At 35.0% G+C, this 12,417-nt stretch overlaps 1 protein-coding gene across 3 annotated transcripts in view; it reads right to left on the bottom strand.

Annotated features, from left to right (window-relative positions):
* Positions 1-4,058, bottom strand: part of LOC149565782 (DUF21 domain-containing protein At2g14520-like) — a 90,668-nt gene extending 86,610 nt beyond the window's left edge. Inside the window, exons 1-2 of one of the 3 annotated variants that reach the window (XM_089819264.1) lie at positions 3,341-4,058; positions 3,065-3,124 (exon numbers count right to left, since the gene is read on the bottom strand). In XM_089819264.1, the coding sequence (XP_089675390.1) occupies positions 3,065-3,124; positions 3,341-3,470 (190 nt within the window). In that variant the 5' untranslated portion in view covers positions 3,471-4,058. The remainder of the gene's footprint in view (positions 1-3,064; positions 3,125-3,340) is intronic. The other 2 variants (XM_089819265.1, XM_089819266.1) reach the window with 2 other exon arrangements.
* Positions 4,059-12,417: the final 8,359 nt, after the last annotated feature.

Genomic DNA, 12,417 nt, shown 5'->3' with positions numbered 1-12,417 from the left:
CTTCCGAAAATGCCACCTTTCTCTCTTTAAAGTGAAAGATGGGAAGTTACAATGCATTTGGAAGTCAAAAACAAACATAAACTCAAACCTTGTAAGTGAACTCAAAAAGCCCATTAATACCTATAAGTTTGAAAACAGGTTTCTCAAGTTCATTTACACGCACTTATCCTAGATCAAACATGTAATGATGTTTAAAAGGCCCACCGCATATTAAAATCTTCATAAAAATTAACATATTTTGTGGCAAATATGTACGGTGGAGTTTTAAATCTAGATCGCATGTAAATGGTACCCAAGATGTCATGTGATGACTGACAAAAAGTCCACTTGCGCAAGATTTTAATCAAGGAATGAAGATATGTTGTTGGGCTTAAAATTCCCACTTGCAATGCAGTTAATTCCTTAATAACAATTGAAATACAACTCTGATTTAGGCCTAAGATAGCCCAAAACCAGCAGAATTGAAAATGTCACAATCCTAGGGTAAAAACAAAACCAAAATCAAACAAAATAACTAAGAAAATGTCTTAGAGAGTTTATCCTATGAAAAAAATTCTGTAAGGTTGCCCCCAAATTTGCGAATACAAAATTGAGGACAACACTTTTGATGAGAGAGGTGACCATTACCCTAATTGTTTCCTTAACCCTTCCATAAATCCAGCAATACCACCAGAAATGTAGAAGATATGTTTGTGTTTACTCAGAACCTATACCAAGAACACCTCTAACACCCATTAAGCGGCAAATAGGAGAAGGCAGCTATGAGTTTTAAAAAAATATTTCAATCTCAACTCAATAACCTTCCCCAAGAACAACATTTGCCTTAAACTAAACAAGTGTTACAAGAGTACCCATGACAAAGAGCCATTTAACTGCAAAGAGATGCCAAAAATGCAAAAAATCATTTTTCTCATGTGAATCATTATTAATTTGAGTCCTAAGGTTCTCGCATTTCCATAATCTCTCTTTGGCACAAATGTGAGGAGAGTCCAATATAGATTGAGCAAGCCACAGGCCAAATCCATCATAATGAAATAATTATAAGGTCCTCGCCTAATTACTTTCCATCCCCCACAAAGCATTCAAGAAATCTTTTAAATAGAGGCCATGTGTAAACTCCTTTGACAGCTATCAACTCTTATGCTTCAACAGCCAATTTAGAACGGAATTCTGACTCTCTATTGATCTCTTGGTAAACATGAGGAATTGTGAAATCCGTGAAATAAGTGTGCTAATCTTCCAATTTTGAGAAGATCTGGTCCTTAATGGCATTGACAATAATATTTGAGTCACTTTTGATCACAATTCTCTGTATACTCCTTTTTATGCATGATTGAAGACCGAAAAGCATACAACTCAGCCTCATTGTTTGTTCCTGGTTGATTTTTTTTGTGGAGCTGCACTCACTACTACTCCATTTGAATCTCTAATTATACATCATACTCCCCACTCACTAGGACTGCCTTTGGATGCTCCACCAAAATTTAATTTAAACCACTCTTTGAAGGCATCATCCATTTGATTTCTACTCTGTGTGAAGAGAATCGTCTATCCCAAGCCCATTAGATATATCCACTCACTTTTCTTTCCCAAACCTTACCATACTTCGAAAATGGAAGGCCATGGCATGCCAAAACAAGGGATGTTGGTTTATCCAAACATGTTTCGTAAAAATAGTAATCAAGAAAAGGAAGTAATATCAGTAATATTAATGCAGACATGTCAAATCAATCCATTTCAAAATTTCAAGGCAAGCTATAAAAGACTTAATTCTGGGGCTCTACACATGTGCAGCCACTTATTTAATTCCTAAGAATAAAACATCTTTTGATTTGTACTAATAGAATGAAAGGAACTTCAATCTATAGTAATTCTACAGATTGCATTCCAATCTACATTCTAAATAAAATGCAATGACACTTCCAGATGACATTGGTTCTTCGTACCAATTTAAATATCTGGATATTTACACTCAGCCTATGGTTATATCCATGCAACACAATTGCTTTCTATGAACTTTTATGCATCGATATTCACTCTTAACCTTCAAGAGAAATATGATTATAAAATAAGCAACCAATCCAGATTAACTACACAGTGAAAGCATATAATTGATAAAGCCAACCAAGAGCACCCGCTTTAGAAATGGAAAAGTTGCAACGGATGTAACTAATGAATGCATGAAACTCTTTCTTTTTATTTGCCCACGATATAATGACATGAAAAACAGCCACAAATATCCACCATCACAACCTATAGTTATACAAGACACATTTGCACACATATTTACGAATTCTGTACATAAATTCTCAAATGAACTTGGAGAATTCATTTTAATGCTGGACACTGACAAAACAATAGCAACAACCATTGAATCAGAATCTAGTAGATAAACTACCCAACTCCAGACACCAATTTTGAAATTTTCCCCAACAAAAACCGTCAAATGCCATCTTATTTCTTATAATGTGTTGTCGATCCATTGGTGACTAATGATCCAAGTCAGAGGGATTGTCCTGTAAGGGTAATGCAAAAACACTCCTAAAAGCACAACCTCGGTTAAAATGCCTGCATCGCACTATAAGGCAGCCCATAGCACCAGCAGTGGTGTAACTATGACAGGGTACAGTTAACTGCAATCCATGTTCAAAACTGTTAGCAATAACCCAAGCACGTGGCGAGGTTGTAACAATTACAAGATGCATTTGATTGTAATGTGTTCCCACCTCACCCCACATTGCTGCATTGAAGGCATTATCTCGCCCTAATCAAGATTTTGAAGAGAATTTGTATTTCTTTACAACCAAAAAAATGGGCATCAAAACACCAATTGCAACAATAATGTACACTAGCAGATACATTTTTAGACGGCCCAACCACCACTGCGGCCTAATAGAAGTTAGAAGCAAACTCAAATTATAATTTGCTATCAATCTATAAATCGATTGATGAGGTATTCTCAAATGCAACCCATAATAATCCCGCCTAAAATTTACCAGAGGAAGGGGTGAACTTTATTTCGACAAAACACAGCAATTTAAAGTTAATGGTAGGAGACTGAAACCTGCATGCTTCCTGTCATTCGGCTTCCCTGATTTGGCAATAACTTCCAAATCGACTACACCTAGAGATATAAGAGCCAGCGTCAGTCCTGACATCAAACCAGCGAAAAGAACGAGTAGCACTACAACTAGCACATAAAGCCAGAATTCTGCATCACAGCAATGCTTCTTGGAGTCCATTTTAGCTTTTGAACTCCTCACTCTAATTAAAGTGTGAGATCTACAGCAATCGCATTTTTTGCTTAATAGACAAGTTTTAAGAGTATGTAGAGAATTACGTTTCCCAGAGACTTGGCTGCTGCAGTCTTTATACTTGTGAGTTGAAAAAACATAATGTGATATTATGTCGGATACGCCGCACAGAACTGACAAACGAGAATGTGTCGTAAAAAGCCAAATTCCGCGCATATTTCAATGTCTGATGTTAAAGGTCACAACGCAGGAGCGATTTCTGTCACGCTTGACGCCTAACATTATCATAAAGTCCGGCAGGCATCATATTCGATCTACTCCATGTCTCAAACGGGTTTTACAATTGGGTCTTGGAAAATCAGAAGAAATTTTTGAATTACACGAGCTAATGCGTAACTTGGCATCGAAAAAAACGAAAGATTTTCTCGGATGGTCTGTCATACTCTGTAATTTTGTTTACTCAGATTCAAATGCAGGGAAAGCGCAAATGGTAAACGGACAGGCCCAAATATTGAAAGCGCACGAGAAATCTAATTTGATCATGAAAAGAATTCCGAGAGGATTTATATGCGAGAAAGATCGCTCTCATCGCTTTCAATTTTAAGAGCCTATTTGGTTTATTAGAGTTTCATATACCCACATATTTGTTTAAACTTTAGACAATGTTGAAATCTCAGAACTGGGTTGTACCGATTGACCGATTGAAGGGATATCTCGTATTCTAAAACTAAAAATAATCCTTTCGCCTTGAACATATTTGAGATCTCGTATTGTGAAGACAAAAATAATAAATGATCCTTTCGCCTGGAATCTAGGCGGTCCTTTTTTTTAATTGTAATTTAGTATATTGCGATATTGCTATCAGGATTTAATTGTGTGATTTTGAGTCATTGATCCATGAAATCCTGTGTGATTTTGAGTTATTGATCCATGAAATCCTGTGTGATTTTGAGTCAAACTCATTCACCCATGAAATTCTGTCATGTTTCATGGGTCAAAGAGTTTGACTCAAAATCACATAGTTAAAACCTAATTTGACTTGCTGTGGAAATTATCTCCTACTTATCAACTTAGTATATTATTTAATAATAAAAAAAATCAATTTTAATTTGAATGTAAAGTAAAATTCTTAATTATAAATTATTATTAAAATATTAGAATTTGTTTTTATAATTATGATTGTAATAATATTTTATTTATTTATTTTTCTTGTGATTAATTATTATATATTAAGTTAATTGTAATAATATTTTTAAATATTATAAATAATTGTAAATATGTAAATTGTAATTAATTTGACTTGTAAACTAGTTTTAACTAAATTTAATTTTAAAGTTAAATATATATAGGTTAAATAATCAATTTTAAGTAGGAGATATTTTCAAATAAAGTATACAATTGAAATCATAACAAGAATATAATTATATTTTATATTAAATATATTATTTACTATTTTAAGTAGGAAATATTTTTCAAACTAAGTATACAATTGAAATCATAACAAAAATAGCATATATATATATAATTTAACACATATTATTAACTATTTAATTATATATAAATCTAAATTTTATATAATATATATTAAAAATTTGAAGAAACATTAAGAACTTAAATATTAGAAAGTGTATTATGCCAAAATCAAATTATATAAAATATGAAGAAAGATCATAAATTATAATTATTAAAAAATTAAAAATACATAATATTAAATGTAGTTTCAAAAAAAAAGAAATTAAATTTCAATATATAATATTAAATGTAGTTTCAAAAAAACAAATTAAATTTCTATTATTAAAAAATAGAAAATAATTCATTGAATGTGGTTTCAAAGAAAGGAAATAATATTTTTATAGGAAAAAGTGGTAAAAAGTGCAACCCACTAATATCAACAAAAGATGTAGCTAAAGGGGGGCTTGGGATTAGAAGAATGAAAGACCTTAATAAAGCTCTCCTCACAAAAATTGGATGGAGACTGGCAGAAGGAAACACGGGGTGGGGAAACATTATGAAAGCTAAATATTTGTCTAATACCTCCTTTTGGTGGAACCTGTATAATAATAACCTCCCAGGTGGTTCAAAGATCTGGCAGAACATTGTTAGAAATAGAGGACTGCTAAGAGAAGGATTGAGGTGGATTATGGGCAATGGCTTCAATATAAGGTTTTGGGAAGACAGGTGGACGGATGGAAAACCACTGGCCTTAAGTAAATATAGTGGTTTAATGGAACTCCTTAAGGAGGACATAGGGGTTAGAGTGGGAGACTACATTGATCAGGGGAGGAGATGGAAGAAGCTGTTTAAGGAGGACTATCCGCGGGAGATAGGTATTCTCGTAGAGGAACTAGAAGAACTAATAAAGGAACAGAGGATTTCAATATTGCCACAGGAAGATGTCATGGCTTGGGATTTAACTCTGAATGGGAACAGGAGTTTATCCCACCATATGTATGCTGGCACATATGGAAAGAAAGGAATAACAAGATATTCAGGGTAGAAAATAGGATGGTTGAAGTGGTTTTTGGAATGATGAACAAACTGTTGAAGGAAAATCTAAGGGTAGCTAAATACAAGATGCCAAAGGAGGAACCCAGAAGACTTGAAGGCATTGTGGCTGAGAATTAGGGTTGTCAAGAGGACTTCTTCCTTTTTGATAACTCCGCTAGGAGGAGGAGATAACAGACAATATGGAGACCACCCACCATCACACAGTATAAACTGAATTTTGGCGGAGCTGCAAAAGGAGGATAGGGAGCGGCTGGTGGTGTGCTAAGAGACAGGAATGGTGATGTAATATTGGTTTATGCAGGCCAGGTGGGCATTGGTAGCAATAATATGGCAGAAGCTATGGTGTTATTATGGGGTCTTCAACTCTCTAGGGAAAGAAACATTTTAGAGTTAACTATAGAAGGGGACTCCAAACTAGTGATCGATTGGGTAAAGGGGGAGGCAAAATTGGGATGGAAGATTAGAAATATCATCCTGGATATTAAAAATATATTGGAGGAAATGAGAATAGTCCACCTGCAGCATATCTATTAGGAGGGTAATCAAGTGGCAAATGCTATGGTTGTCATGGGGTTTAACGTTAGGGCAATCATGTGCTAGGAAAATTTAGTTGATATCAACGAAAATCTAAGGATGTTGATATCCAAGGAAAAAGGCGGCAGAATTCAAAATGATGATCACTAAATTTAAAAGTAAGGCCAAATTTGGCAAGATGGAGAACTTTTTCACTAAATTTAACTTTAGCGTTTTGGAAATAAGAGACAGGCATGGCTATACAAATGACAAGTGGAGTAATTACGAATTAAGGAAATTATCTTTTCGCAATTATGGAAACTCGGGGCAAGCTTTGAATCACTTCCCAAATGGAAGTACGATAGATATTATGGATTGTGATGTCAGAAATCGACGGGGAGAGAAAATTAGGTTTTTTAATACCCACGAATCTCATAATAAGATGTTATGGGATTCTGGTGCACATCATATTTGGGTCTGTAATTTTGATCCCTATTCCCCCAAAGGATTAGAGCAAGAGAGCAGCCACAGAGAATTTGAAAGTGATAAAGTTCTGATGTGTATTTATGAGGAAGAGAGGCAAGATAGTGGAGGAATTGAAATGGGAGGTGATTTTAATCGGTTGGAACCAACGAGATTAGAGAACTTTAAGGACAGGATGGTGACCTGGTATCTTCTGAAAGAAGGGGGTTTTTTTCCCTATATGTTTTCCATGGCTGGGCATGATGAAAATTGTGCGTTACAATTTGTGAATAATTGGGATGATAGGAAGGTTACAATCAACGACATTACTTTTCAAGTCACGGTGGAGGTAATTGCCATGGCAACAGGACTCACAATGAAGGGGAAAAAATGGAAGAAAGTCACTAAAGTCTCGGATGAGACTAGCATGAAAAACTTCTTTGTAGAGAACGAGGAGCCGATTCATTACAGAGGAGGGTTTAAAAGGGATAAGCTACATGAGCCCTGGGATGATGTGTGTCTGGTCCTGATGAAGTATCTCACCCTGGAAGGCAGGTTTGGAGTGATACTATCATTTTCCTTTGTTGAATCACTTTAGAAATAGGGATTTCATTTCCATTCTATTTTTCCTTCTGCATTCACTTGAGGATATGATTAAGGATATTAAGGAAAAAAAGAGTAAAGGCTTAAACTTCACCATTATTCACCAGGGGTTAATTTTTCGTCTGTATCAGTTCCACTTAGCTTTGTGTCCCCCCATAGAGGTTGTTGTGAAAAACCCCTACCATAGTAGGATTTCCCCCCCAAGCTCCAATACGGGGACGAAAATCCATACTCCTAGGCCATCTCCTAGTAAGGATACTAAGAAAAAGAAAAAACTTGACATAGCCCTAGAACAAAAGGGAAACAAGAAATTTAAAGATGATAAGGTGGTTGAGGTTGTTGGAGAGGATTTTGGTGAAGATATTGGGGGAAAAGCAAGAAGAAGGTCTGGTAGGTTAGCTCAGTCCCAGGCTAGGGGTAAGAAGAAGTCAATCAAATACCCGATTGAGGAAGTTGAAGAAGATAGCTCAGACAATAATAGTGACAGAAGGGAGGAGGAAAGTATTTCCAACTCTAAAAAGGATGATGGTAATGAGGAGGGGGAAAAAATTTCAATTCTGGGAACATTTTGATGGATGATACTCAAACTCAAGTGTCGGACGACAAAGAAAGGAATACTGAGACAACCCATGTTTCAACTAGCTTCTCACTTAAACCCTTTACTTTTTGTGATGAGATGAGCAAAAAGGACAATTCCCCAATTACCATTTCTTCCCCTATTAAGGAAAATTCAAAGATTTCTTCTAACCCACGGGTGCTGCAGGATAAACCACAGGGACAGAAAATGAAGGAGGTTGCTGCTAATAAGGTCAAGGAGCATAAAGAGGAGACTATGACGGTGGAGGAGCATTACATGAACCTGGAGGAAAGGGTCAAAGCTTTGGAGGAGGGGTTTTTCACCTTCTCCAAGTTTGGACTTAAAGTTACTCATGCTGCTGCAACTACCCTCCAATTGTTGACACAGGAGAAGGAGGAAGTTGGCTTGGACATGGAGGACAACAAATTACTCTTTAAGTTCCTTGCCAATGACTAGGCCCAAATTCTTCTTCATGCAAGAGGAAAAGGGAAAAAAGAAATCTAAGTCTTTTTTTAATTCTGTTCAGTTATGGGGTCCAAGGATCCAAAGACTTTATATACTGTTATGGCAATTATGGTTTTGTTGGTTATCAGCTATATTTAAGTTTTTATAAGGCCTGGGTGCCTTGTTGGACTTTGGTTAGTTGGTAGGGTTCCTTTCTGGTTCTAGCTCTCTGGTTTTTGGTTTTGTCTCTGACTGCTGGTACTCCTGTTCTTTTTGTCTATTTTTGTTACTGGTTGGTAATGTGCTGGTTACCAGCCTTTTGACTGTTAAGGGCCGACCCCCTTGTTTTTGGTCGCTTTTAATTTCAAAAACAAAAGATGTAGCCCTCTTAGTTCTAGACATGGATTCAAATCTAAAACCAAGGAGAACTATCCACAACTTCAAGTCAACTCTCATACCTATCTTAAATTAAATTTACTACATACAAAGATATTTAAATATTATTGTATTCTCTTTTTTTATTAATACAATAGCTCATGGGGTAAGAGCATATGCTTTATGATTGTTTGGTTAGTTATTGTGTTGTCATTGATGTAAACTCAAAGGTTGAAGAGTATTGGTTATTAGAATGGTTATGATGTAGACTATGTGGGTTACAAATCAAGTTTGTAGTTGATTTGTGTGTTGAGTTAGAGTATACAATTGATATGGGAGACTTGGGAGTTGTGACTGATTGAAGTAAAATAATACAATTGGGCTGAACAATTTATGAGAGATAGTGAATGATTTTATTGGTGAGTTAAATCTATGATGTTTCAAGAGATGAAATTCAATATTTATGATGTTTACTCAGTTATGTGTATGATTCTATGATTATTCATGACTTGATTTATATGAAGGCACGTTTTGGATCGATTGAAGGAATCACAGGAAGGAAAATGAAGAACAGATTGAATGTTTATGTTTGATCTTGAATTGGTTACCTATAGGTTATTTTTGGTAGATCTTTTGGGATATAAATTTGCTTGACGATATGGTAGTTTTTAGGATTAACAAGATAGAATAACAATTACATGCAAATATAATCAATATCATAAAATAATAAATCGCACACAAGAGAACACAAGACACAAAGATTTAACATGGTTCACCCAATACCAGGGCTACGTCCACTAAACAACGAGTCCAATATTCTTATTAATCAGTTATTACAACCTGATTATAATCTATAATCCCTTGCATCACAATATTGTTGCAAGAAGCTACAATCTCGTCATACATTATGAAATCTCTAACCCTAAGTCATTTCATACAAGCTTTTGTCGCTTACAAAATTAGGACTAAAATAAGTCATCCAATAGAAAAATAGTAACTGGCACCTTTTACAATAATAAAGTTAGTTGAGCTTTCAAGGTGCTACAAACCTCCCCCTCCCCCCCCCCAACAAACCCCTATTGACAAATCTAGGGGGGAACTACACCGAATGAAGTAGGGAAAATTTAACTTTTGAGTCTGGTTAGGCTCCACATAAAAACAATCTCCCACTTGAAGATTAATCAAACTCCACAGCAATAACCTCTCACTTGGAAACTAATAATAGTATTTCTTGTTGAAAACAATTGTATATTGTATATTGTCTTTGATGTTACACAAAATGTCATATCTTTACCATTCAGTGTTTGTCGAGCTCACTCAGGTGATGAAGATAATTTCTTGTGTCTATCAAACATTTCGGTGTTTGCTAAGTTTAGAAGACAATGAATGTTGAGTTCATTCGGGCGTCGAAGAGAAGTTAGCAGAAGTTGAGTGTTAACCAAGGTCACTCAGTTAAAGAAGGAATTTTGGATGGAATCAATGCTAATCAAGCTCACTCGGTTACCAAAGGAAGTTAACAAAGATGCATTGTTAACTGAGTTCACTCAGTTAACACAGGAAAATCATTTATGAGTTAGTGTCTACCGAGCAGGGTCGGCTAATGAAGGATTTTCTTGTTTTGGCATATTGAGTTGAATTGATTTGTTTGTTCGTTCTAGTCAACTAAGGAGATGAATACTAATTATTCAAAGATGTATTCAAGACAAATTGACAATATGTATGATATAAGTATAAGGTCAAGTTGAGGATTGAATGTGTAAGTGGATGGAAAAATAGAAAATGCTTAAAGGAAGTGAATTAAAAGGATAAGCAAAATATCCTTGAGGAGCTGCAAAGATACATTCAATCAGGAAGGATCAAGTATTCGAGCTAGAATTGAGATCTAAAATCAGCAATATAGTTGTAGTAGAAATTAAGGTTGGCTCCTAATAGGGATCACTTCAAAAGAGTGAAAATTAGTAACTAGTTGCAATTGGTGTTTTTTCCCAAACCAGGTTTCCATGTTAAATCTTAGTGTCACTTGTGTTCATGCTAGTTCTTTTATGTACCTACAACTAAGTTAATTAAGGTTAATCACAGATAATATATTAAGTTTTGCATGTTCAGTATTTGTTGAGTAATAGTTTTTATTCCAATGGCTATCGAGTTACAACATATTGTTAGTGTTAATCGAGTGCCTATGTGTTAACCGAGTAATAGCAGTTTCATCAGAGTTTATGTTTTGTATTAAGATCTAAGGGATCTGAGATTTATTTTTATGGTAATTGATTCACCCCTCCCCTCTCAGTTACTGGGATTAGAGCTTTTGGTGCTTGCAAAGAAGGTTTCAAGGATCTAAGCTAAAGTTCATGATGTCTTATAGAAGGGAGATCCCCAAGTTGAACAAAGATAACTTCAATGCATGGTAGGAACTTATGAAGTTGCATTTGGTAACCATCGGTGATTTAAGTCTGAAATATCTTAACTCCAAGTATGTGGCACCTATTGGAGCTATGATTGTTGAAGAAATTGTAGAGAAGAAGAATCATAACATTATGATGATTGATATTGCTTCAACTCTCAACTATGTCAACTTTGATGAAGTCAAAGACTGTGGTACTGCTTATAAGTTGTGGATCAAGTTGAAATCCATCTATGGAGGAGATGATAATGTAAGAAGAGCTAAAGTTGAAAGTATCAAAGGAAAATTTGATCAAATAAAGATGAGAGAAGATGAAAAGATTGCAAAGTACAACCATAGAATCAAAGCCAATGTTTGTGCAATCAAAGCCTCAGGAGGAAACATTGAAGATGAGATAGTGGTAAGAAAGTTTCTTAGAACACTTATTCCTATATATGCAATCAAAGTATTAGCAACTCAAGAGATGAGATGAAATCCAAAGAATGATATAACATTGGATGCAATAGTTGGAAGATTCGCTGCATTTGAGCTAGATAACTATGATAATTACGTTTCTAGTTCTAGCAATCTTGAGTTTGCATTTGAAACCAAGTTGTCACTCAAGAAGAAAGATAAAAGGTCTAAAGGAAAAAAATATGAAAGTGAAGAGGAAGACAATTCTGAAAGTGATCTTGAATCCATTGAAGTGTTACTTGTAAGAAGGAATCCAAAAGGCAAAGGAAAGTATAAAGGTAAAAGTCCTTTAATCTGCTTTTCTTGTGAAGAAGTTGGTCACATTGTTGCAAGGTGTTCAAACAAAGAAGAAAAAGATGAAAAGAAGAACATCAAATACAAAGGCACGAAGGATTTCAAAAACTTCAAAGACTACAAGGATAAAGGTAAGAAGTCTTGTTTAATGGCTAAAGGTTCAGATAGTAGCGATGACAATGAAATGGTTTATATTGTTGTAAAAGATGAATTTGATGAAGAAGAAGATAAAATGGCACTTATATCTCATGTTAGCAAAATAATACATGGATTATTGATAGTGGTTGTTCACATCATATGACTTGTGAAAAAACTGTCATGTCCCCTTTTCAAATAATTAAAAATAATAATCTTTTCTAAGGCAGGCAGGCCCAAAAAGGTGAAGTTTCGGAAAAAGGGGATAATCTTTGGAAGCTAATGGACTAATAAATGAAAATTATTATTAAAATATATTTTATTAACCCCTCTTGGACGTGAGTTAGGTTTATGCCCTCTTTTAAGGAATTTGGAGGCATTTTGGGCTCATTCCAGAA

Source organism: Cupressus sempervirens, chromosome 3, assembly GCF_028749045.1.
Source record: "Cupressus sempervirens isolate cs-2001-9-10 chromosome 3, ASM2874904v1, whole genome shotgun sequence".
NCBI lineage: Eukaryota > Viridiplantae > Streptophyta > Pinopsida > Cupressales > Cupressaceae > Cupressus > Cupressus sempervirens.
Note: the sequence above shows the minus strand (reverse complement) of the source record. Positions and strands in the feature narration are given on the sequence as shown.